We start from the raw sequence: 27,485 nt of genomic DNA, 5'->3' as shown, positions 1-27,485 counted from the left end.
ATTTAAATTTCCCAAAAAATGACCGTAATCTAGCATGTACAACATTATTACCCTGAAAATGAAGCAGCTAAATTGAATTCAGCCATCATTTTATTATTTTTATTATTTACACTTGTGCTTTCTTCTAATGTGACCTGTTTCCATCTGGCTTTACCAACAACAAAACTCATTTCCCATGTAGCATGACTTTGCAACGTGCTGAACGTTAGCATATTGTCATGCTAAATATTGGCAGTTGTTGTCAGTAAGCCTTCATCTTTGGAGAAGGAGGAACCAGAAGAAGGAAATTATCTCATATTTCATTATTCTAGGTTTATTTCAACAGAAAAATCTTTCAAAGCCCAGGAATCTTCTGGAAGAAATAGTGTGCAAATGAATAAAACTTTATAAAAAAAAAATGACAATTAAAAAACTGTTTTAAAAAGAATACAAAAGATTAGTCCTCTGCAGTAATCCAGCATGAACAATATATACAACTGTGTTTTTACAAAATATTCTTTGTAATGTTTAAAGGTTGTTTCTAAAGTGGAGTTTTCTTTACCAATCAAATGTCACCAGAGAGTTGTAGTAATGACCTAAAATTTTGATTTTAAATGACAATCAAATGAGTTATCAGCTGATACATATTTGGGCTTGGATATAGATTTGATATTGCCTGTGGAAAAGCTGAACATACTTACACTTTAAGTATAGGCATATTTTTCAAAATACAGTTTTAACAAGTTTGATCAATGGTTTGACAAAAAACACTTAAAAAGAACCACCCAGAGTTGGTGCTTTGGATATAAAGAGCCTTATAGTTAGAGTAGTGTAGAAATACTTTGAGAATGAATTGTTCTCAACCTAGTGCCACATTCCATCCACTGATCTGTAAAGAAACCATCTCAGAACTAAAAGACAGAGAGATGTTTACAGCAGAATAAGAAATACAGCTGCTGAGCAGATGTGTTTAAAGCATTTGTGTACAAGCTCTTCTTGAAGCTGTTTGCTGCCATCGTTAGAGAAGGTGGAAACGTTTGCTCAGACACAGAAACACTTAGTGATGTGAGGGAAAATGTGAGCCTGCACTCAGGTCTGATTAACTCATGTGTTGCTCAGCAGCGACATGACACCCAGTTCTGCCAGTTTGGTTTTGGCTACATCCTCCCAGCCCTTATTGGCTTGTGGGTTCCTAGGCGACGGATGCATGATGCCCTCAACTTGCACATTGACACCTGCAGCAGAGAGGGCTCGCCGCGCCTGCTGCTCTGCCACCCTCCCAACTCCGATCACCATGGAGACGCCCAGGGCCTGCACTACCTGGCACAGTGCAATATCACAAAGGCCCAGGAGGGCTTTCCGCTCAGCTGCAGGCAACTCAGGGGGGGTCAAATTCTTCCCGCTCACGCTCATGAATATCAGCGGGCAAAGGTTGTGCACAAAGCAGTGGCGGAAGAACAGCTCTGGTTCACCACACAACTTTCTGAAGAAGCCCCAAAAACGTGCACCGCTCACTTCACTCTGAGTACAGGCGAGTCCTGTGATCCGTCGCTTTGGATGCTCGTCCTCAGGATGACCGACCTCCCCTGTGATTTTCAGCCAATCAACAACAGACTTCACTTCACCAAAGGGGACCTTTGCAAAGAAAAGGAGATGATGTAAGCTCTATTGAACGAAGCACAGTCACTTCACAGCAGTGGGGTTTTAACAAGTTCGAAGTTTGTTATTATAAGTATCCATCACATCAAAATCTGGTGGGGAAAACTGGGAAAATATAGATCAAACTGGGTATGTATGTGATCTAGCCTGCACAAGAAAAACAACATTAGCAAAGATAAACCACAATATAGGCATTTATTTGTGAGGGCATGATTCTCTTTTTACCATATGTTACACATGGAAAGATTAACCCATGGGGGGGGGGGCAAGAATGAGCTGAGGGCCCCATTTGATGATATTAAATAAAATATTATGTAGGAATATGTCGCAGATTCATTTTAATACACAGGCCCTCGCAGGAGAGTCAAGTTAGATAATCACGCTGAACCTTAATAATTAATTGATTCCAGCTCATTTTAAAATGCATTTTCAGGGTAATATAGAAATGACTGCTTTCAGGTAAGGCACGTCTGTCCCAGTGATAAGAAAGGCTGGCTGTTGTTTGAGTTACCTTGGCTGCTGGCCCTGCTAACACGAGAGGAAATGCATGTGTCTGAACGCATTGCTCACCCCAGTCTGCGCCATGCCGAAGGGTCCTGGGTTCATCCCCAAAAACAGGATCCTCTGACCGCCCTGACAATACTTCTCCACGTAGCAGCGGTGCGTGTCCCAGGCGTACTCCAGCGGGTTGTAGATGTACCGGACAGGGTCGCTGAAGGTGAGCCCACGGAGGAGGACGTTCAGCTCCAGTTCCGCCTGCAGAAACCTGGAGGAGGGGGTCGTGTTCATCCTCGGTACCGGTTTAAAGCCCTCCTTGTCTGCCTCACACAAAGCCAGCTCCGTCTCTCCGTCTCCGCAAGCGAGCTTACCCGAGTCCCGTGCGGGCGTATTGTCATCTAACATTTTCCTGCGTTTCCGGGCGAAATAAACAAGTTCCTGTTTGTCAGCTGTGATAAGGTTTTGACACTGGCGGCCTGCTGAGCTGAAGGCTTTTATTGCTTAGGGTTTTTTGTGTTTGTAAACATGAAATTCGGCCACCATAGAGTATTTTCTTCCTTGGTGTCTCCTTCCTGTGCATTCAGAGGGGCTGCTGCCTCCTACAGCGACACCGGTGTCATTACAGCTGAGCACCACACCACTGACTGTGCTCATGGGACACTGAGATAGGTGCCATGAATTAAACCTATGTGTTACATGGACACAGCCAGGGACACTTTGTCTAATTCGTTCATTTTATGTGTACTGCAACGTTTTTCTCTCATAAAGGGGTATGGAGTGAGTTCTTTCAAGGGTTGCAGAGCAGCGTTTTCTTTGTTATTGCTGATAAAGGAGGTTTTTAATGACAGCAGCTCTGGTAATTAATATGTACCTGAAGCTGTGAGGAATTAGTTTGTCATTCGTGATCATTTATAAGCAGAACCAGAGCATATTAAACACAAAACCATTCCAGATTTTCATGGAGAAAATTCAAATTTTTCTCATAAACCTAGACTCTACTGAAAAAGCATCAGCTTTGAGCTGCTGTGGACACTGCTGCACGACTTGGTGAATGAGGTGAAGGTCTTGGTCTGTCCAGAAACAGAGCCGCTTCAGATGAAACACTCTACGGGCTTACCCAGCAAACAGGTGACCTAAAGGAAGGTTCTCTGAATGTTCTCTAGTGGTTACCTAGAGAACGTTTCTAGAACGTTCTTTATCTAAAGGTGTAACCTTTAGAGGACGTTCCACAAACGAACGTCCGCTACAGGTCAAATCTCCAGGTTCCAGGAACCTTTTGCCAAAGGCTGAGAACGTTTAGCTTTTGTGGAACCCTCAGACACTCGAGGGAACATTCCCTCGAGTGTCTGAGGGTTCAACAAACACAACCTTCTCGAACGTTCCTGCAGTGTTCTCTAAAAGTTATTTTTGTGGAACCGTCAGAGAACCTCAAGGGGATATTCCCTTAACTGGCAATGCCTCACAGCCGGCAGTGGTATGTATCAGCTAAGGAAAGGTGGCCCTTGAGCCAATAAATCCATACATAAACATACAATCATGGCAAATACAGCGAGTGGAATCACATGCTACACAAACTCTTGCACTGACTCATTTTCGTTTGGTAGGTATAAGTAAATGTAAAATGACAAAGATGGCCTATTCATTGTCACCTTTCCACTCTACTTGGACAGAAAAGCTTAGGGTGAGCTGTTGGAAAGCATCTTAGCTGAACCACCAACTGATGAGGAACCAAAGAAGCAGCAATTGACCTTAGTTCAGTTTTTACAACATAACATTTTTTTATAAATTAAAAGGCCACCAATGCACCACGGGGATATGGTTTATGCAGGCATAAGAATACGTTGTCCGAACAAAGCCATTCTGGTTTTTTGTTTGTTTGTGTGTTTGTTTTTGTTTTGCATGTCTGTCTGTTTGTTTGTTTGTTTGTTTTTCAATTTATTTATCCAAACAAGCAAACAAAGGAACAAAGGGATCATGTTTCTGGCTCTCCTGCTCTGACCCACTCTGGTGCATGCTGGTCCTAAGCATTAATGAAAATTAATGAAAGTAATCCAAACACAGAATAGATGAATAAATAATAGAAATCCCTTCGGTTTCTGTTAAGAGGAGCAGGCAAATTAGTAAGCAGTCAGGACTTATGTACCTGCTGCAGAGGACAACAGCACCTCAGATTAGAGCCTACATGAATGCTTCACAGACTTCAAGTAGAAGAAGCATCTTAACATCAGCTGTCTGGAGGAGACTGTGTGAATTAGGCTGCCACGGTCGAAGTGCTGCAAAGAAACCTCTACTGGGGAAGGCCAGTAGTGGTAGGTAGAAGAGAATTGCTTGGGCCAAGAAACACAAGGAATGAACATTAGACCAGTGGAAATCAGTACTAAAGTCTTATGAGTCCATATTTGAGATTTTTTGTTCCAACCACTGTGTCTTTGTGAGATGCAGAAAAGGGGAATGGATGGTATTTGCATGTGTGGTTCCCACCGTGAAGCATGGAGGTGTGACGCTGATGGCGATTTATTCAAAATTGAAGGCACACTCAACCAGCATTGCCACCACAGCATTGTGCAGTGACATGCCATCAGATCTAGTTTGCACTTAATGGGACCATCATTTCTTTTTCAACAGGACAATCACCAAAAACACATCTCCAGGTTATAATTTAAACAAGAATGAGAATGACAGAGTGCTGCATCAGATGACCTGGCCTCCGCAATCACCTGACCTAAGCCCAATTGGGTAGTTCGGGATGAGCTGAATGAAAAACAGCCAAGTGTTCAACATAAATGGAAACTCCTTGAAGACTGTTGGAAAACCATTCCAAGTGAATATAAAAAATGTGTTTACTACATAATTCCATGAATTATTATTATCTGAACTGTAAAACATCACAATAAAGTCAACACATCCAGTAAGCATACAGAAGTGCTTTACAAATTATTTTATTTCAGCATAATAGTAAGAAGCCTCTCCTCTGATTTTCATACAGTTGAAACTAATTGGATCACAAGGGTACATATTAGTTAGCCCATTTTACAATAATCATTGTAACATTTTTTTTAGGAAGTTATTCTTAAGCACTCATTTTCCTACACAAAATAATCAATATCAAGATCCTATCTTAACTGAGGACCATAACTCTGCATGCAAGACTAATAAAGAAAACAACTAATCTGTGATAGCTACTGTTATGCTGTTGTTCATCTAATACCATTATCAATATAATTTACTACAAATACCAGGGACTTTGTATAAGAAAGAAAACATTTTCCTGTGGTACTACTGCCTCTAATGTTAAAATTACTGAACATACTGGGCTCTCAACTGTACTGATCCAAATTGTTCTGTCCACTTTCTGTGTCAAGTTGAGGAGAAATAGGCTTTGTCTAAAACCTAAAATCTAGTACAGTCTGAAGGAAAAAATATCCATCTCTCTTTTTTGTCTTTTTTTTCCTTTCACTCCAGTGTTTACAATTTCATCAGAATAAAAAAAAGGTCCTTGAAACAATCATCAAAATGTGATGAGATATTTTCAGGCAAATAAATCCTTTGATCTGTCTGAAAAATTAAACCTCAATCTTATAAACAAATGATCTGAGACTCAAGGATTCTATTGCATTTTAACAATGAGATTGATAATACTAAAAACAATAAATGACAAAAAGGTATTAACAAGTGACGTCTACTATATACTGTATTGCCCTTTAGCCATTATCAGTATGTGCTCGTGCCAGCAGTATCCCTTCCCCAGATTTGGAATAGTGTTTCCAGAGCAAGTTAATGCATTTCTCAAACTTGGCCCCTTTGTTCTCACTGGGGTTTACTTTACCTTTTCAAGTCGCTTCAAACTGAATTCCCTCTTTGCGCAAACTTTAACTGTCACACTGCTTTATCATGATATCAATGGACCATTTAAAGAAAACTTCCCAATAATACTTCTGGTTTAAAAAAAAAAAAAAATCTATTAACTCAGTAATCTGCAACTTCTTTGTATCAAAAAACAAACATCTGTTCATCCTACAAATCAAAGACTGGCTAAAGCTCTCAGGGTTCCCTTCTCTGCAATCAGTCTTTTCTGGACCTTTAAATTAAAAGGAAAAAAAAACAAAAAACAACTCTCTCTCAACTGAGTGCGATTCAAATTAGACTGCAGTGCCCTGAAATCACCCATGATAGTTTTCAGCCATCTGTTACTCACTGTGGCTTCAAAGGACAGCTGTGATGTCTTGATATGCACACGTATGTTCGGCCTTGTAAACTAATCCTCCCACCCAGCACTGATTTCTGGGTTAAACAGCACAGTTAAAACTGTGCCATCACCAACTCAACAGTCACAGAAAGGATCAAGTTTGAGAAATCCTTCAACAGGCAGCACAGTGGCTCTGATCAACCGTCTCTCTGCTGTCTGACCAAAGTCAAAGACTCCCACACAGTACGATCAAAGTTCATCATAGGTAAAAGAAATCGTTCGTTACAATATCATTACTACAATGATTATTATTTGTGTATCCGCACTTACTTAAGGCTAAACCCAATGACATGACAGACATCCAATATTACACACCAACCACATAATATCTGGATAAAAAGGCAATTGTTAGTGTGAAGCAGAATCAAGCAAGTGTTGATTCTGCTATGGCCTGCGACCGGCCAAAGCACTGCAGTGGGAAACAATTTAGCACTACTGACTTCTCACGAGGACTGTCCAACTCCCAGGGGCTCCTTTAGGATTATATACTGTGTTATACTGTTATCAGTAACAATGACCCAAAATATTCATTGCCATTATGAAGACAACCTCTTTCGACAGGAGAACACGTTAGTCTGTTTTAACGCCACTAAAGCCATCAACTGCCTGTAACCTTGACAGCTTTAGGATAAAAAAAAAAAAACAAACCATGATGATGAAAGGCTGTCTCGTCTTAGTAAATACATCTGATTCACAATAATAAACAGTTGAGAAAAAGGCAAATGAAAAAAAGAAACACACTAAGGCCACAAGATTTTGTATACCCCCACTAATCTCACAATGTGAGAATCTGTACAAACAACATAATGGGACTTCAAGTGGCCAACCTGCACTATTTTAGACCAGGATTTATGGACAGAGCTGGGAGAGACAGTTTTCTGCCAAGTACTGGAGGTCTCTGTATATATACTGAAAATATATACAGCGGTAAGTACAATAGCATAACTCAGGAGGAGGACTCGCTAAGGCTGCCATCCTGTGCCATTTCCTGAGTCATCAGCATGTCATACATGATACAGAACACAAGGTACACAGGTGATACTCCTGTGACCAAACCCTTCATGTCTGACACAACTAGTCAACTGCAGGTTGCCCTCATTATCCAAGTCTTGGAAGTCCTGGTTTACAGTTATGAAGCACTGTCTGATATTACATTTTTTTTTTTTTTTTTTTTTATAAACACACTCAAAGTTCCTCAGGTTTCCTCAGGATTTCACTGAACCAGTGGCAACAGATCATATTTGAACCAAATTCAAATTTTTAGGTTTTTGGCCCATTTTGTTCATATTTATATATATATATAAAAAAAAAAAATCACCACTCAAGTCCCGTAGTGAAATAATAACCATTGTCAAATTATGTACACACAAAGTAATCATTAAAAGTGTACCTCCTATATTGATGAAGTCAGGAAAATCTTGTTGTTCGAGTCGTATTTAGACCAGATACTGCTTTCAAAGAAATGTCTTAATGCGTAACATTATGTTAGCTGCAAAGGCAAGCAAGATCTGGTCCAAATGAGAGGTCAACAGAATGGTTTTCTTGCTTTACCTTGAAGGAAAGTTCAGTTTTAACAATTTTGACCTAAGTGACAATCCTTTTGTGTCAAAATGGGCCATGTAGGAAAAATCAGAAAGAGGCTCAAATACTTTTCCTCACCACTTTATCCCATTTTGTTGCCAACACGTCAGGATAAACAATACCCACTGCCCTTCCCGAGTACCACCAAATGCAGTTATATTTCAACAATAATAAAAACCTTTTTCTTTTTTGCAAAAATCAAATAGATTAAGTACAAAACAGGACCACTGTTCATCACAGAAAAGTCTCGTCTTTAAAAAAACAGGGAAGAAAAAGGAAACACAGTAAAAAGTCAACAAAACAAAAACACAAATGTCCCTCTGTCATTAGTAATCCCAAGACTGGAGCTGCAAGATCAGTCCGTGCTAGAGTGTGGCGCCACTAAGCACAGAGCTGAGAAGAAGAAACCCTGTGGCTTGTCCCGTCTCTGGCGGGGTTGTAGATGTAGGGCAGGTGGAATGTCAGACCGCCAGCCGGCCTGGAGGGGGATGCAGGGGACTCCAGGTTGGGGGTGCAGGTGGGGGTTCTTGGGGATATGGGCGTGGTTCGCAGCATGGCTGGTTCTCTACTTTGGCTACACCGCGACCCTGGCACAACCGCCGATGCCGCAACAGCCGGTCTGTCCGAGAAAAGTTCTTTGAAACACAAATTGGACATGATTAATAATTAAAGCACACGTGGGGGTTAATACCTTTAAATAGGATTAAACCCAAGATTCACCAACAAAGACAAGCCTACTGTAAAATATCAAGAGATCAATCATATTGCACATGTATACATCCAAGTGTAACAAAGACTGAATTTAAACAATAAATGAATACCATAAATGTTACATGAGGTTCAATTTGCTTTGTGTTTATATGCTCATACACACCTGCTGGCACCGTTCACACTGGTAAGGCTTCTCCCCACTATGGACACGCTTGTGTCTCTCAAGGTGGTAGCGCTGGATAAACCTCATATCACACATGTCACAAGCAAATGGCTTCTCTCCTACAAGAGCACACAAATACACAGTCAATGCATCAATTTTAGAGTCTCGTACTTACAAATAGCGTGCAACTTTCACTTGTAAATCTTTCTTTGAAGACTAAATTTTCCAACACTTACAAAAAGTTGGAAAACACTGCCCTATGAGTAAATTTTAACAGTGTACTTTCAGCAAATGGATATTCTAAAAGGCCTCGTCATCAACTCATTATGTGTAGATCAGAGTGGAATTTCTTGTTTTCATGGCCCAGATCTACGCAACATAGAGGCCCCAAAAACTGGGGCAAGTATTTTGAGGCTGGTTCAACATCCCATCAAATGACTTGACAATCCAAACTCGAGTTTGTTGTGACCCCATTCTGTTGCAAGCGCCAGAGCCTCTCTCAGTAATAAGGGTACGGTAAAGGAACGCATACCCGTATGAGTGAGGCTGTGTCTCTCCAGGTGGTTACGCTGAATAAACCTCATGTCACACATGGAACAAGCATACGGCTTCACCCCTACACACACAGAGCAATATATTAGCCCTACCACCCACATGTGCAATACATACAACTTTCAAGCTCAAACTAACACTAGCACTAAAACACTGACAGGATTAAAAAAAACGAATTATAATTCTAAGTATGTGATGTGCATTTCTTTTTTTTTTTTTAGAAAATATGTTGAAATGTTCAGACATGCAACTAAAAATACAGTTGTGTTTAATGTTCCTAACATAATGTGGAGCTAAACATGGCTTCAAAGCAAAAACACCAAAATCTGTCATATGCGCTGTGTGAGATTAACATTCAAATTACTATGTTTGGTCTGAAATCATCAGTAACTTCCTCACTTGACACGGCGATAACCAGACTATTTCAGCATCCTCTCTCCTCTGATCTATTATGCCTGTATTTACACCACAAAACATGAACAAATAGTTTGTCTTTGTTTACCATTTTTTACTACAGGGGTTTGAGTTTGACTTTGGACCAGTTCCTGGATATCAAGTTTACTTATGCAGTTATTTAGGATGATGCTGTAGAAAGATACAGATATTTACAAGACTTTTCATTAATACTTACAAGTTACCACAATGCAATCTAACTCAGTGTCTGCAAAAAAATTAAGCCCTTTCAGGTTGATTGATAAGTGACACAATCACTCATGGTCTGTTTTGAGCAGGGTTGGGTTTCAAGAGTCCGTTCTGATTTCATTTGTTTCTTTTTGTGCTTTTCATTTGTGCTTATTTATGACAAATGACTGTCAGCCTAAAATATGTTTTACTTTCATGTTTTTGACTTTGTTTGTTTATTTATTTTATTTTTTTAACCAATAATTACTTCTGAATTTTAGCCAAGACTTAATAATGGCCAGATTTCCCAAGTTGAACTGGAGTCAGGTTCATTAACATTAAACTCCAGCTAAAAGGCAACATACTCCTGTGCTTTCACATTTTAATTCTTAAATTGCCCTCTAGTATTTCTGGTACACATAGTAAAAATCAACTCAAAAGGCTGGTAAACGAGGCCTGACCAAAAATAAACAGCATCTAACCATACAGATTAACTGTAAATCTAAACCTGAATATTGGCCTTTAGGATTCTCACCAACACCATCTGGATCAAGACTGAATTATATAGAAAGTAAAAGGGAGGGAAGCAGACAGACTCATGCTACCTCCAAGGTACATGATGTTTCCAGCTTTCTGTTTGCTAGGCATGAGCTTAAACAGAAGCGTGTAACATAACACTATCCGCCAACAATTCTGGGGGGGCAACAATTAGTTTTTGCTTGGTAACCTATTTTTGAATGCAGGTTGCAGGTTTCAAAAATGTGAAATGAAGAGTACAGGTAATTTTAACACCTTATTAGTAGCAACTAACCTGAGCAACTACCAAAAACATAACTGACTATTTTTGTTAGCACACAAAAGTATCCCTCATACTAGAACTATTATGAATAAATTGTGATCTGTATAATGTGAGCAGGGGTAGGTGCACGGACCCATACCCGTATGAGTGAGGCTGTGTCTCGCCAGGTGGTAGCGCTGAACAAACCTCATGTCACACATGGTACAAGCAAAAGGTTTCACACCTAAATGCAGAGCATCAATACATTATTTTCAGGACTAGTTTCTATTTCACAATCCATCAATCAGTAATGTACTTTCAATATCTATTAACAATTGATGGGTTGTTAACCACTTTTCACTTATGTGAAATTTTCCTAAAAAGAAAGCATGTGGAATTTTTTTTTTTAATCCAAATAAGAATACATTCAACTATATTGATCAAATTTCAAATCCACAACTAAACACATCACATGAGCTGATGATGTTACAGCCCTGTATTTATATACATGTAAAGACTTATATTAATGTTGCATTTACATACATAATGTAGGACAGCCGTGATCAAGAAAAATGTGATGGTTACTTTTACAGAATAATATTTGCCTCAGACAGTTGACTCTGTAGCTAACATATTGTAAGTACAGTCTGATCTCAGTGACATGGGTAAGGTGGGCGGACGCATACCCATATGAGTGAGGCTGTGTCTCGCCAGGTGGTAGCGCTGAAAAAACCTCTTGTCACACATGGTGCAAGCATAAGGTTTCACACCTAAATGCAAAGTAGCAATATTATATTACTTTACCTCACTTTCCATTCTTTACCATAAATACCTAAGCTATTGGTTATTAACCACACATTTGTAAATTCATGCAAAAACAAAAAGATATGTCCAAAGTTTCTTTAATGTAACACATTTACCAACAAAGACAACTACCACTGACCATTTTAGCTACATCACCAATCAAAATGATTAGCCATCTTTATCCTAAAGAGTAACAATTACAGTCAGGGAGCACTGCAATCATTACCTTTGCTTTTATGTCCCTTATGTTAATATCCTGGAGGGGACTAAAGTAGGATTTAAATCATCTTAATAACCAACCTCGCATTTTGCTTAATCAGTGTCTTTAGAGCACATTTCAATGTGCAAACATTATGTCAACTTACATTTCAGGTAATTGAAGATTTTATCACTAGTGATTGTGCCGATTAAAAGAGGGCTGATAAATTCATACTTGATTCTTATCTGAATAAGGTATTTCTAAGAACTGTGGTGACCAAAAATGTAACAGGAGAATTAAAAGCACAGACGAAGCCAAATGTGTCTGTGCTGATGGGGCTTTTTCCACAGCTTTTTTTAGTTAATGTTTTTAGAAGGTGCTAAATGTTCTAGGGGGCGTCAATTATTTCAAGGAAACTACCTAACTGACTTAGAGTAAAGGTTACAGATATTTATTTCACATAGCAAATACTTTGCTTAAAAGATTTACTCACAACTACTAATTCTGCTCTCTAAAATTTAACATCTGCTTAAACTGATGCGCTGCTGATACTACCACAATGAAGACTATGTAATAATGACCTACAAAATGTGAGGAGGGCAGGTGCACTGACGCATACCCGTATGAGTGAGGCTGTGTCTTGCCAGGTGGTAACGCTGAACAAACCTCATGTCACACATGGTACAAGCAAAAGGTTTCACACCTAAACGCAGAGCATTAAGGTATTATTTTCAGACTTTGTAATTTTTTTGTGTTCACAATCCATCAATAAGCAATATATACCTAATATCTATTTAGAATTGATGGGTTGTTAACCACTTTTTAAAAAATTCTTTTGAAGTTCGTTTTAAGAAATGAATGCTTGTTTTTAACAGGTTGTTTTTCCTCCAAATCCAATAATGAATACATCCAAATGTAAACCAATTCCCAAATCCACAACTAAACACATCACATGAGCTGATGATGTTGCAGTCCTGTATTTCTTTACACGTTAAGACTTGCTTTAATGTTACTTTTATGCACGTAATGTAGGGGAGGCCTGATCAAGAAATCGTTCAAGTGGTCAGTGTAAAAGAATATTGACAATTGCCTTAGATGGCTTCCTCTGTATCTAACACAATGTAATTACAGTCTGATCTCAGTGACATGGGTAAGGTGGGCGGACGCATACCCATATGAGTGAGGCTGTGTCTCGCCAGGTGGTAGCGCTGAAAAAACCTCTTGTCACACATGGTGCAAGCATAAGGTTTCACACCTAAATGCAAAGTAGCAATATTATATTACTTTGCCTCACTTTCCATTTTTTTAATTTAGGAATTAATATCTACGCTATTGGTTATTAACCACACAATTGCCAATTCATGCAAAAACAGAAAAATTCCTCTATCCATTTCATAGTGTTGTAGTTAGCAACAAACATCAGAACAACAAAAGAACTGAACTGTTATCCTCCTTTACTGATGATAGAGACTAGTAGACCATTTTAAAACTTTATACTGCATACTGACATTACCCTTAAATGTAACAGGCATATGTCTGAAGTGAACTAACAAAATTCAATGTGCACGCTGGTTTTCTAACACTGAATGTCATGGGCACGGTGCACGGACGCATACCCGTATGAGTGAGGCTGTGTCTCGCCAGGTGGTAACGCTGAAAAAACTTCATGTCACACATGGTGCAAGCATAAGGTTTCACACCTAAACGCAGAGCATCAAGAAAATTAATTTTGTGTCTCTGCCACTAAAAGAAAATAAATAATCTGTACTCCTACTTCATAACTGAAAAAATACCAATCTGGGCTAAATTGATATCTGTGGTTAATAACCAATGTCATACCCTAAAATAACTAACAAGGGTACAATATAATAAAATAAGATGCTTGTTTCAAATTACAAAATTCCCAGAGGAGATCTAAAATCCATTTACACAACACATGAGATGATGATGTCATCTACTGGCTATTAACACTTAAAGTAAATCTCATCCATCATATGAATACAGATATTCAAAATTAGATCAAGCATTCACATGTTGCAGCATCCTAATCTTGTGACTGGGTTAAGATTGGCAGACGCATACCCATATGAGTGAGGCTGTGTCTCGCCAGGTGGTAGCGCTGAAAAAACCTCTTGTCACACATGGTGCAAGCGTACGGCTTCACCCCTATACACACAAAGTACCAACTTTAGCATTAAAAGACTCAACTGCCAAAAATTATCGATGCTAAACTTTACTAATTGCTTAGTAAAGTTTGGTTGCACTTATCAGCGCTTTGTTTACATTGTAAATTCCAGCTTCAAAAATCTGTTATTCCAATTGGAAATTACATTTTCACATCTGATTGAAGATAACTAACTGCTGAAGGTCTAAGACCAAAGTTTAAATTAGAAAAAATTGAGGGATAATGAAAATATCATGTATAGACGGCAACATTAACTTATCTTCAAACCTAGAAACCTACCAAATCACCAGGCAATTAATTGAGGCAAAATCAAGGTCCCTAATGGGCACATTCCAACTACTAAAATAGCATGTTTTTCAAACTATGCCAATAGGAGCTTGTATGCATATAATTTCAACAACAGATTTGCTCACATAAAAAGTTTTGTCACGCTGATCGCAGAGATTAGACGATTTTAGGCAGTTGGTAAACAACTATGCACAACACAGTAAGATTCAACATTGATTTGCAGAGCAACTTTTGCGATTTAACTTTAAAAACTGATTTATAGTAGCGGAAACTACTCTGAAAACAATCATACAAAAACTAACTTATAATAAAAAACAAAAAAAACAAAAAAGAAAAACTTTACACTGTACTGTAAAAAAAAACAAAAAAAACTGACTGACAGTATCTTTACACAAATCCTGCTTTCAAATAGAATAAAAAATGAAACTAAATTACTCATAACATAGGACTGTATGTTATTTCCTTGCCATTACTTTGAATGTGAAATGACACAATGATAAGCTGTGTGAAGAGTCAGCTCTAAATCTGCGCATTTTAATTTTTTGCAGGGCAAAAAATCCCCTTGAGAATTTTAGTCTAAATATATTGTGAGCCCCATTCACACCAGCTGAAACCCCATACACAGGTTAAGACCCCCATCAGGCCATATTACCAACACACACTCCTTAATTGAGAATTTGATAATCATTATCCAGGCTATTCCAAAAAGAGCAGGAGTCAGTGTCTGTATCATAACCTGGAAAATCCCTGAGTCCCGGTTAAACACCTGCTTCAGGGTAAACGACTTCTTTGACCCAGTTTGACTGAGGCTTTTTGGACAGTTTGAACTTCCCTCACACAGCTTTATTGAGTATTAATAATCTGACATGTTCAAACGAAGGGCTGTTACAGGTTTCCTACTCTATTTGACTTCAATCAAAAAAAATGTTTTTGCCATGTATAAAAATGGAAGAAAGATTAATGTGTAGTTATGTTTTTCAGTCTGCGAGCCATGGACAGTAGCAGTCACTAACAGTGTCTATGTAATGGTGTCATTATTTATGTGTTCTTATCTGTTATAAATTTAATTTACTTATGAGAATCAGGCTGTTTTTGTTTTTTTTTAATTATGTAAGCAAAAAAAAAGGTATTTGTGTAACAAAAGTCAAAAATCAATATTTCAAACTCCTGTTTTTCACTGGAAAGATTCTCCATTAGATGCAGCCACTGGGCTGACTCTGTACTCTATGATGTATGTGTTTCTAGTTATAGCTGAGCTGAGCCAATTCAAACACAAAAAGTCTGAAAAGGAAACATGTCAGTAATGTAAATTTGGCTTGCAGACATCTAAAAGCTAAATATTTTTTTAGCAAAATAGCTGAATAAAACTACAAACCAAAAAAATGTATTTATGCTTCATGGTCATCATGTCATTTCATAAACTAAGTCTTGGCAATAGTATTGTTATGTACGTGCTTACGAAGCTCCTTGTAAATGTTACATGAAACGTTAGCACTTGTCAATATAGTGACAGAAAGCAATACAAACTCGAGTTTGAAGCAGCCATGTAAACATTAATATGGGCACATGCAGGAGCAAAGTCAGGGAAAAAGAGAGAGAGTCAAAGTTCAAACGATGAGGACGTACCTGTATGAGTAAGACTGTGTCTCTCCAGTTGGTAACGTTGTATAAACCTCATGTCACACATGGTGCAAGCATACGGCTTCACCCCTAAACAGAGCATAAGAATGTTAGATGTATTTCAACACACTGATGAAGTTCAAGACATAATGAAATGCCTTCAGGTTGTTTATAATTGCATGCTTTATTACAGACAAAATTCTATTGAAGACATTACACAAAAAGAGTCTAAGAACCTGCAGACATCAAGAGTTATGGTGCTCATTAATTTGGGAGGAACAGGGATTACATTTTGCAGTTCGGACCAGATTAAGTGTTATTCAGTCGTCCTGCAAACCAACTGTTTATGATGGTGAAAAAAATGAAGCTTTTTCAAGTTACCCCATGTTCAGGATGCACCATATCACCATTTAGTCAGGCCAAATATTCTTGCCTGACTTCTTGACATTTTACTGTATTGATGCCTGTATTTAGAATTCTTTTAGTGTAATGTGCCTTTCAATTAATGCAATATAATACTCAACAATAAACATGCAGTGGTACCATTACAGTGTTTATCAGAAAACAAGGAAGCTGACAGAGTCAGTCACTTTCTCAGTGGACAGTTTTCCAACAAAGCCTAAAAATTCCATTAAACATTTTTTTGGGAAGGGAAGTATATTTACCAACAATGGCATAATTATGTTATCATATAGAGGGAATTATCAGTTTAACAAATCATGTGTAGGTTTGTATGAAAGGTTTCATAGTGAAAGGGGAACAATTAATTCAAGCATACCAGTATGAGTGAGGCTGTGTCTTGCCAAATGGTAACGCTGGAAGAACCTCATGTCACACATGGAGCAAGCGTATGGCTTCACCCCTAAACGCATACAGTACCAAACTTTAGAAAAGAGTACTCATGAACTATGTACACAAAATATGTCATTTTACATAGACTACTCAGTGTCACGTCATTAAAAGTTCTCATATATTTTCATGGCCAACTAGTCTATACATACAAGACATAAAATGTGTCATGTCAACCCTAATCAAGAATATTGAGTAGCACAATAACAAGGTACTTGGTGGGCAATACCTACACACAAGGGCAAATATCTACAACCCCTGATACAGTCAAGTGAGAGTGATAAGTAAAACTTATACCCGTATGGGTGAGAGTGTGTCTTGCCAGGTGGTATCTCTGGAAAAATCTCATGTCACACATGGAGCAAGCATATGGCTTCACCCCTGCACACACAGAGCAAAGTATTTTGTAAAAAAAAACACAATGAACTGAACAGGACACACTCACTCATTTTATGTATCCAGACATGCCAAAGGTAGTGGCACCAACATAACACTAAATGCATTCCACTAACATTTTCTAATCTGTTTACATACATAAAAATGAACTTCAATAAAAACGTCTTTTTGCTGAATTCAGAACAGCTTTTCAATGCCGAGATGCACAGCTAAGGGTCAGCTAAGAGGCACTCCTCCAGCGTGGCCCAACAGTTACAATGCCTTGATGCTTATGAATATTTTAAAGTCATTCAGTAAACAAGGGACAAATAAACTTCAGTAAACTGGGTATTTGGGTTCTAATGTAACAAAGAAGGGCAAACCCATACCCGTGTGGGTGAGGCTGTGTCTTGCCAAGTGGTAGCGTTGGAAAAATCTCATGTCACACATGGAGCAAGCGTATGGCTTCACCCCTACACACATAAAAAGTATGTAAATATAAGCTAGAAACAGAAAAAATAAGTTTCAACACATATCCATCAACTCTTCAGCTCTTGTAATTTGCTTCTACAAATCATACCATCAGCCTGAGAAACAAATGCTTGTTTTGCAGGATGGGGGCTTGTGACCTCAAGTGAGTCATTTCAGTTACATAAATGTATTTTTACAAATTAGGAGTGGATAAGAAATAATAGCACAGAATTAAGTAAGTGGTACTAAGTTGTGTAATATTCAGATGTTCCACTATGTACACATGTATTTACATCAAGCACTAAAAATGGTATGTTTTATATTTTATCATCCTAATACATGTCTGGATACATCCCTATGTTTAGGATATTGTGAATATTTGAAGCTGGTACTCATTTTAAAGACCCCAAAGCTTGGTTTACACTGCTATGAGTTGAAAAGTTAAGGTACTTCTAAAACACCACTACCTAATAAGCTAGGGTAAGCAGACGCATACCAGTATGAGTGAGGCTGTGTCTTGCCAGATGGTAACGTTGGAAGAACCTCATGTCACACATGGAGCAAGCGTACGGCTTCACCCCTACATACACAAAGTATCGACATATTAGCTAAGACGATCCTTTTGCATCAAAGGGAAGCAGCATTCACAGGCATTAAACCACTAGGACCTGGCGGCATTACACATTCTTATCAAGCTTCATGCAAAGGGGTCATTTGTTTTACTTCAAGTTAGCAAAGTGTCTTCTTTTATGGGAGCATTCATTTTCAGATCATCTAGAAAACATCATGAAACAAAGCAGCAACAGGGTATAAGCGTAGCACGTTCAAAACAAGACATACAAGTCAGCATCAAGACGGTGATCATACTGGCCAGCTGAAGCAGGAACATTAGCACACTTCTCCACCGTTCACTATTACGAATATTTGAGGTGAGCATATTTGCTGCAACTTACTGCAAGTTGACAATGGTTTAACGTTGATATAGCACACATTATTTCAATTCATGGTGGCATGAAAGTTTGTGTTGCTTTCAAGGGTTACAAGTGTGCTTGTTTGCTAGCACTCCTTTGGCACATCTTTCAAAAGCTTCCAATCTGATCTCCGCCATAAACTTATAGCAGAAGCATCTGTACAAGCAACTGCACAATTAATATAGTGTATAATAAAAATCTTAATTTAAAAAGCCAAACAATTACAGTTTAGAAACATGAGCTGTGCAGCCATTAGCCTGTATGCAAAAGTAAGTGTGGACATCAAAGGACTATTCCCATAATATACCATGGCCTGAGTGAATCAGCCACTTCAACGTGCCTGGTTAGTGCAGAAGGGCATTAACATAAACTGTTGCACACTGTAAAACATTTATTTAAAATAAATGTAGTTGTCTATTAAAGACAGTGTTCTCGAAAGTCCATAGGAAATTAATTTCCTGTAAAATTAGATCCTGCAAATAACATTTTTAAATTTAAGTTTGTCCTTACGTTGTGACGACTCGCCCCCATGTATTATACTTCAGCTGTGAAACCACAATACTTCCTTAAAAAAATCCTACTGAGCCCCTCAGTCATGATAGATAGATCCATTAATAACAAAATATTCTGATAAATACTGTATCGCAGTTTATTTATATATATATATATATATATATATATATATATATATATATATATATATATATATATATATATATATATATATATATATAACAGGATACACAAAATGTGAGCAACTATTGTACACTACTATGTAAACAATATATGATAGCTAAAAGCTAGCCTAAATTCTTCAGCTCTGCTAGCATGATAACGCAGCAGTAACAGTTTGCCCAAAAATAAAAACGAAATAAGAAAAAAAAAATAAAGCCAGAGCAAATTGTGTTGCACAGCAATGGTACAAGAGGGATAATACACTTTGAGGGGTCCACATGAGCACTTTTGGTTCGTGACAGGAGTTTACTTATATCTATTGATACAGTGTAAAACAATGGCCCATTGTTGGACATGTTCACTGACAGGCCATTCAATATGACAGAGGTGTTGAGTCAACCCTGTAGTAAGTCTATCTATCTCATTTGTTGTTTTATTAGACTGCAAAAAATGTTTCTATATTTAGTTTGAATTTACAAATGATAAATAGCTGAGATGAAGTACATCTGAAAAAACCTTTGCGGAGGAAAAGGTGGCTTACGGTATGAACTCCAAAGAACATACCCCAGCATCAGTCATTGGTGTGTTTTAAACACTCCAAACCAATCCTACATTTAAGACCTCTTAATAATGGATATGCAAACTGTTATTATACAGGACTGTTAAAAATTCAGTTGAGCACTTAATATAGGTCAGTAATCAGTCCAACATATAAAAAGGCAGTGTTAAATATTTTTACAAGATTTTTCTGGTTGTTTTGGACCTGCATGCTTGCTTGTATGCCGTTTGTGTTGTTGTATAGTTTTTCAGGCTGTTAATGGTTTTGTTCCCAAGTCTATCTTGAAAAAGAAATATTGATCTCAGTGAGACTACCTGATTAAAAAAGTTTGATAATTTGAACTGGGTACGGTAAATGGACGCATACCCGTATGAGTGAGTCTGTGTCTCTCCAGGTGGTAACGCTGGAAAAACCTCATGTCACACATGGAACAAGCGTACGGCTTCACCCCTACACACACAGAGCATAAAATTATTAGCTATTCAGTCTATTAAATAAGCGGGAAAAAAAAACACACAAAAAAACAGAAAGAACATATGCAGTGTTGCCCAAAGAGCGACTGCTTACTCAAGCTACTGGGATATTGGAATAGTATATAATATATATACATATGTATATATAATCCATGCCAAGTTAGTGCATATTTGGTCAACATTTGTTTACTACTGAAGCATTTGTTTTTATGAATACTGGGGCAGTAGTCACTGACTTGGAAAAACGAGGTTGGAAGTTGACTTACCCACAGTGCACACTTCTTAAACAATGAAAAACAAAAATTTGTGTGAAAGGGTGCAACGCAAATATTGACACTATGCATAAATGTTTTTCAATAAAGTTCTCATTTTCATTTTACATAAACAATTAAGAACATAGTCCTTTGATGTCCATGCAGTTATTTTCACTGACAAAGTAATAATTACATACAAAAATAATGATTCATAAATAAATAAATCTTGCATTTTTCCTTGCAGCCTCTGCTTTGAGGCTTTCACATACATTGGGGTCCACATGTCTAAGTCCACTTTTAAGTCCACTATCAAAAAGTCTTGTTTAGAGCACTATTTGTTGTCTTAATTTAACTATATAATTCAAAAAAATGTTTTACTCAGTTGTCTCAAGAATATCTCATTTAATGCTGACACAGATATTTTTTTACATCTAAGAAATGCACACAGAAAAGTCTCAAAAATCCAAACATTCAAATAGTAGCACAAGTATTCTTTTCAACACAATGATAATTATTTTGCTCTTTCAACACACCATATGTTGACAAAATGAATCTGTTAGCTTATATGTTACTACGACCTGCTCCTGAACTGAATGCTTCGACAGAAGTGGTTGTCAGGTGGTTGAACAGCATGGGTGGTCAGATGTGGTTTCTTGTACTTGTGACTACAACCAGCTGCAATAGAGCGTTGCCCAACAGTGCATTGTTGAGTGTTGCACCGCCCAAGGTGTTTACAGGGCACATAGCAACTGCTAGATGGCAGTACATGTAGAATCATAAGCCTGAGTGTAGTTATGCTTTTAAGTAACAGGACCCAACAACATTTTAATCAACAATGCAAATCCAAGTGAACAAGAAACCTCCTGCTTCACTTGTCAAAACAATCATTTTAACAACAAAAGAAGTGACAACCATGGGCCAAATATGTGGGCAAGGACCAAACAATATCAACATTTTACAGACAGATCAAAGTTTGAATTTGCAATGAGAGTTTATGACAATCACAACAGAGGCTAATTTGCAACATCTCTGGGATCCTCTACAATAGTGATAAAATAATGTGGACTCTCTAATCGTGCTAACATTACACAAGCTGGTGCCAGTCAGTATTGAAGCTATGGTTATGGTAAATAATGGCCATCCAAAATGGAAAAAAAACATTCTGATCATAAATAATAAAACAACATGAGTTTTTAATAGTGGACTCGGGACTATTGGACCACACTGTTGAATCACTTTGTGGTGTTTCTGGTGTTGGGGGACCAACATTTGTAAGACAAATACTGTGCTTTACATTTTGGGCTGAACAGATTTTTTTGAAGGGGGGGTGGGCTTTGTTGGAAATTACTGTCCACAGACAAAATGAACCCTGAGCATCTGTCCATTGATTCAAGTGACAGACTACAGAGGTAGTCAGATTTATGCAATATGGGTACGGTTAAAGGACGCATACCCGTGTGAATGAGGCTGTGTCTCTCCAGGTGGTAACGCTGAATAAACCTCATGTCACATACGGCACAAGCATACGGCTTCTCCCCTAAACCGAAGAGCACCAGTTTTAGTTAAAGTCCCCACAGATACCACCAATTAGCTGTGAGGCAAAAGCTATTACCAAACAAGGTTTTTAAGCAGGCCATTGCAAAACCTCACAGTTGCTGCACACTCCCAGATTCAGTCCAACTCAAGCTCTCAGGGACTTTCAACAAATGATTCATGTATTCAGGCATTAAAAGCTGTTTAGGCTTAACTTTAAACTCAAGTTGTTCCGAGCATGACCCATACCTGTATGAATGAGGATATGTCTCTTCAGGTGGTATCCACTCCTGAATGCTCCGTAACAGTGATCACAAATAAAGTTTTTCTGCACTTTGGATGATGGACCATTTTCATCTCCACCTGTGCCCTAAGGAGGACAGTAAAGAATAATGGTTCATCATTTGTTTCAAATTCCACCATGATAATAAATGCATTTTACCACAAAACCAATTGTACATCTGTCACATACACCCACCCAACTGCTCAGGATCTGATGAAAATGTAAAATCCCTCTGACATTTCATTACTATTGGAGCATGAGTTTTCAAATGTTATTTTTTCTGTGTCATTCTTAATGTTTTATCATTTCTAAAACCCAAACTGTCTTTGGTTAAAAAAAAAAAAAAAAAAAAAAAAAGCAAGACGCCAAAGTTTGCTTTGCTTTTTTACTACATGTAATTTACATCTGAATTGAGAAATACCCCACAATCCCTTCCAATGGCCTAATGCCCTCATGTTACTGCTCCCCCTGTTATGCACACAACTGCAGTTATTGTGCTCCGCTTCACTCTGCTCCCCTCCCCCTCTTTCCTCTCTAGAGATCCTCCACCCCCTCCACATCTTCCACGAACTCCTCCCCCCACACCCACACAAACAAAATGTGCACACATGAAAGCTCCAAGTCAGGCACACTTGAATATAGTTGAATGCTTTCACAAAACTATGTTTAAACAACTAGATATATATTTTATGTAATAAGGCACAATGAACATGCATAGCAGAGACCATTCCCTATTTAGCAAGCACAGCCACTGACCTTCCCTCCCCTTCCTTCTTGTTCTCTCACTTTACAGGGCGCCACTGACTTCCTGTTCTTTTTTTTCTGCTGCATGTCCTCGTTGGCCCTCATCTCCTTCTCATCCAGCAGGCGGGGAGCTTGGAATTCACCTTCCTTCCGGATAAGCTACAGAGCCAGAAAAAGTAAATTATTTTCTAATTTCAGAACTATCACAGTTTAAAACCAGAGACAGAATATCTGAACATGACTAAAATTAAGTGATAAATTCAACCTCTTTTATGTGCATTTTTTGTCACTGCCAGCTGAAGAGGCAAGTTGTTGAATAGTGTAGATTTATACATTTTTCATCTTGAACCAACACATGACCGAAATAATTTCTGATAGAGGGGGAATATTATCCATATACTGTGCTGTTGTGGCAAGGTTTTGTCAATCCAAAACAAAATTATATTATTATTAATCCAAAATTAAGTTAAATCAACTACTTAACTTAATCAAGCTGTACTCAGGTATAAGGACAATCGGCTACGTGGCACTTCTAAAACTAACTACCTGCCCTTACGTATAACCTTGTACTAATTATTTCAATATATTTTTATACTTAAAAGTATTTATGACATAACTCATATTACAATTTATATGCTAAAACTCTACTAAAATTAAAAATGGGCATTGTTTCCAATAGAATAGATTCTTTGCTTGACTGCGTTCAGAGGGAAAGTCCTTCCTCAATTAAATTTTCAATTTCATAAAAACAAGGGTTTACACCCTTCACAAAATTAAATACATAGCATATAACATCCCCATTTCCACTCTGCATTTCCCAACGGGGGGTTCTAACCAGGGGTGGACAGCTCATTCCAGAGGGGAGGATCATATGGCTCTGGGGAGCACGGTCAGGTCCATCTCTCTGTGGTGGTCCATGGCCAAGTGGAGCCATCATTTTTTTGGGCGGAGCGGCCATGGAGCTGGCCTGCATCAGGGCCATACTGGAGAGGACAGCTTCACAGCCAAGCAGCCCCGCCTGCAAAAAATTAAAAAACAGAAGAACAACACATTAACAACTGTATCAAACATTTAAAAACAGTCTGCAATTTGAAATTATCTGCATCTAAGACAATATTGCCAGTCACATGGCATTTACCAAGCTAGTCATCAACGACAACATCCTGAGTGACACAAGACTGCAAATAAAGTTATCTGTAACCACTTTGGTGTTCTCAAAACAAACCCATTTCATATGGTCGCGGACTGAGCTGCTGGGCAGATGTGACATTGCTGTGGTGTATGTGAGCGCAGGGACAGGGGTGGGGACAAGGTCATCCAGAGATCCGTCAGTCAGGATGGTCGGGCTGGTGGGAAGCCACACCCACCTCACTCATCTAGCATTAAAACTGAGGAAGAGGAGGATGTGGATGAAACAGACAAACATTAAATTACAACAGCATCATTCGCTGTCTTTATCGTTTTAATTCCATTAACTGAAGTTAGGATGTTTTTTTTTTTTTACAATGATATTTCAACATCACAAATATAAACACACATAAATATTCTTCATTTGTATAAATGCTGATCTAAGAAAATTTAGCTTGTTTATTTATTCGCAGAAATTAGCCAGCATACTTACCTTTAAAAACTGACAAAGAGTTTACTGACTGTGGCCAATATTTGATTAACAACATTTTATAATTCCTTTGTAGCTATGTTTTTTCTCTTTTAGAGTCACCCTAGTTGACCATGCCAAGCAACTGATAGAAATCCACAATCATTTGCTTCTGAGTAGCCCCCACACATGAAAAAAATCAGCTCATAACAACCATGTTGTGATTGGGACTATAGCTGGATATCCTACCTGTTTTACCACTGGGTGACATGTAGGGAAAACAAATAAATAAATAATAAAAATCACAATACTCAAAGGATCTCCTTCCAGTAAACATAAATTACATTATCTTGTCAAGTATGGAAAATCACCTGTCTAGCTAATGTGTGTCACATTAGACTGCAGGGTAATTTCAAGAAAACCCGGCATCCTCAAATCTTAAAGGAATAATTCAGGAAAAACCTAACTTCACTCCATCCAACTTTGTTTACAGAAATCAATAACTGGAATCAAAAAGCAAATTTGCTAATTTTCTATACCAGACCTATTACCTAAAACCTATTACTGTTTTAGATGCCATTAGCTAAGTAGCCACCAATAATGCAAGTTTCCCTACAAGTTTGCACTGCAGAAAATTACAAGCTGGCAATCCAACCACAAAGCTCTTCTGGCTATACACATAGCTCTTAGTACTCTATGGTCTGTTAGTACTCTAAAAACAGCTTTCAAATTTTGTTTAAAAAACAAAGAACAAAAAACACAATAAAACAAACAAAAAAAACCACACAGTTTCTACAAGCGTTTGCATGACATAAAGGAAACAACTTGAACCATGTGAAGACGAGATGGAATTGCTCAGAAAATTAGAATCTTTATCTTTAAGAAAAAAAAAATAAAAGCCAGTCAAATAACAGAATAATGTACTTCTTTAAATAACTAATAATAAGTCGATCAGTATTTTCAAGCTGAGATCCTCTAGCACCTCCCAATATTCAACTCATTCACATTTTTTACCCACGTTAATTATTTATCATATGATAAAAGCTGCCTAAAATGCACAACAAAATTCAGTGTATATGTAACCATTAAAAAAAGACTATTATATAGCAAAAGCGTCTTTTTTATTCTTTATCCAAGCTTAAAACTGACTAGTGTCCAACAAAACAAAAAAAATCTAAATCATTAAAGCATCCAGACAACAGGTAAATGGTAACAAAATGTTTAAGTGTAAGCCTGGAGCAAAGTACCGATGAGTGAGAGTGATTGTACCTCAACATTAACTATTAAAGGGGAATACAAACGTTTGAGGACTTGGTCGTTAAAAACAAGCAACACGAATCTGGTACCACGGTTTGAAATTTGACATAGGGTTTGTTCACTAGCGTGTTACAAAGAGGCCACTAATTTAACGTTACTCAAAGATGCACGGCTCGATCTTATGGCGGGTTTTCTAAGTTTAATGTTACGCTTCGACTTCGTTTGTTCTCTTGTCCAACTGTGGCTCAAGTTGATTGTTAGGCTTGTGTGCCATCATAAAAGTGAACGGTAGCCAGCTGAAAGCAGAGCTTCAGTGTTTTCGCCAGTGGCGTTGGTTAGCTAGCTAACGTTGCTAGGAAAATAGACAGTGAGCGCTAACATGGGCTAACGCTAATTAAAATATTACAATACTAACCCAACCGTGCTATAGTCATTTCATTGGCTGCCATCATGCTAGTAAATGCAAAAAAAAACAAAAAACATAACGTTGCTTTGAAAATAAGTAAGTTATTTTCAGCAGTGGCTGAACTGGCCCTCACACTACCACCCAACCTAACGTTTGTCTGGCCGATGTTGAACAAGCTGGCTAACACCAGCTAGCTAACAGCTAACAGCTAGCTGCTCGCTGGCGCCCTCGCCCACTACAATGTTGATAATCGAACAATTCTTTAGCCCACCTGTTTATCGGTTTGATACAGTAGCTTTACGATGGAATATATCCTGCAGACTGCACCAATTCATCCTTTCAACACGACGGTACTATAAGACACAGCCTCAACTGGCTCAAGACAAGATTGAGCGATAAAGACATTCGTGATGGCCGTCGCTGCGAGAGCCTCCCCCTCCCGATGATTAAGCTAACATTTGTTAGAAGCTAACCACGGCTAACATTGACGCTGTAGTATTGGATAAATCCATTTGCTGCCATTCGCCGAGCATGAATTTTTACACATGAAATAGTGGACAATTGAATGCACAATTAAAATTCACCGAGCATCGAAGAAAAACGGGAAAAAAATAGGTATATACCTTCTTGCTTCACTCGCCCGACGTTTTCAACACCGTCTAGTTTACAAACACAGGAAACGCCACAGGATGTAACCCACTCCCCCACACAGCAGCAAAGCCTCCTCCAGCGAAGAGAAAAGGGTCATCTTCTTCTCTCAGCTCCCCGGGAACAGAGAGCGTCTCTTCAAAGATCGGAAAAAATCTGCTTATAATCCATTTTTACACAGTCGTAGAGGTTGAACGCCTGTTTAATATTATATCGATATGCTATTGTAGCGGCGCTGGCCCCTCTCAGTTTGCAGCAGACGACGACTGAGGAGACGCAGATGAAGAGGATGGAGTGAGCACTTAAAATGACAGATAACAGGGATGTGCACACTATGGATGTGTTAACAGTGATGGTTACAGTGGGTCAGTCCTTGCCTTGTTTGACTGAAGCACCCCTTGGGCCAAATTAACAATAATTGTTTTGTTTTTTGTTTTTTTTACGATATGACTGCTATTATTGCTTTTATTCTTATGGGATAATTAAAATTATGAGAGAGCTTATGC

The 27,485-nt window shown here is 38.2% G+C and overlaps 2 protein-coding genes across 29 annotated transcripts; both read right to left on the bottom strand.

Moving 5' to 3' along the window:
• Window positions 1-292: 292 nt before the first annotated feature.
• On the bottom strand, window positions 293-2,710 carry smug1 (single-strand-selective monofunctional uracil-DNA glycosylase 1). Its single transcript, XM_071493793.1, has 2 exons — window positions 2,209-2,710; window positions 293-1,614 (listed from the first exon to the last, which is right to left on the bottom strand). The coding sequence occupies exons 1-2, from the start codon at window positions 2,539-2,541 to the stop codon at window positions 1,084-1,086; spliced, it is 864 nt and encodes a 287-aa protein (XP_071349894.1). The 5' UTR covers window positions 2,542-2,710; the 3' UTR covers window positions 293-1,083.
• Window positions 2,711-5,059: 2,349 nt separating this feature from the next.
• znf740a (zinc finger protein 740a) lies at window positions 5,060-27,273 on the bottom strand. 28 transcript variants are annotated; one of them, XM_071494658.1, is made up of 21 exons: window positions 26,955-27,272; window positions 24,297-24,459; window positions 23,907-24,089; window positions 23,084-23,230; window positions 22,294-22,414; window positions 21,965-22,048; window positions 20,151-20,234; window positions 18,076-18,159; window positions 17,498-17,581; window positions 17,031-17,114; window positions 16,663-16,746; window positions 15,891-15,974; window positions 13,874-13,957; window positions 13,408-13,491; window positions 12,963-13,046; window positions 12,411-12,494; window positions 11,475-11,558; window positions 10,949-11,032; window positions 9,370-9,453; window positions 8,838-8,956; window positions 5,060-8,598 (listed from the first exon to the last, which is right to left on the bottom strand). In XM_071494658.1, the coding sequence occupies exons 2-21, from the start codon at window positions 24,339-24,341 to the stop codon at window positions 8,425-8,427; spliced, it is 1,965 nt and encodes a 654-aa protein (XP_071350759.1). In that variant the 5' UTR covers window positions 24,342-24,459; window positions 26,955-27,272; the 3' UTR covers window positions 5,060-8,424. The 28 variants fall into 28 exon arrangements, with proteins under 28 accessions (XP_071350759.1, XP_071350760.1, XP_071350761.1 ...); XM_071494659.1 differs by lacking the exon at window positions 26,955-27,272 and adding an exon at window positions 26,603-26,930; XM_071494660.1 differs by lacking the exon at window positions 26,955-27,272 and adding an exon at window positions 26,341-26,585.
• Between the last annotated feature and the right edge of the window lie 212 nt (window positions 27,274-27,485).

The sequence above is a fragment of the Trachinotus anak genome, unplaced genomic scaffold, assembly GCF_046630095.1.
Source record: "Trachinotus anak isolate AG129_WGS33_773 ecotype Australia unplaced genomic scaffold, CSIRO_AGI_Tana_v1 ptg000013l, whole genome shotgun sequence".
In the NCBI taxonomy this organism is placed as follows: Eukaryota; Metazoa; Chordata; class Actinopteri; order Carangiformes; family Carangidae; genus Trachinotus; species Trachinotus anak.
This window is presented reverse-complemented; position numbering and strand designations above follow the sequence as displayed.

What these genes read in the sequence shown, in the direction of transcription:
- znf740a (XM_071494658.1), bottom strand. Translation starts at nt 24,341, where the DNA reads ATGTCACATCTGCCCAGCAGCTCAGTCCGCGACCATATGAAATGG. An exon ending in ACATATCCTCATTCATACAG is followed by an intron (nt 22,049 to 22,293) that starts GTATGGGTCATG and finishes TCTTCGGTTTAG; the next exon opens with GGGAGAAGCCGTATGCTTGT. An exon ending in ACACAGTCTTACTCATACAG is followed by an intron (nt 13,958 to 15,890) that starts GTACGTCCTCAT and finishes TTGTGTGTATAG; the next exon opens with GGGTGAAGCCGTACGCTTGC.
- smug1 (XM_071493793.1), bottom strand. Translation starts at nt 2,541, where the DNA reads ATGTTAGATGACAATACGCCCGCACGGGACTCGGGTAAGCTCGCTTGC. An exon ending in TCGGCATGGCGCAGACTGGG is followed by an intron (nt 1,615 to 2,208) that starts GTGAGCAATGCG and finishes TTCTTTGCAAAG; the next exon opens with GTCCCCTTTGGTGAAGTGAA.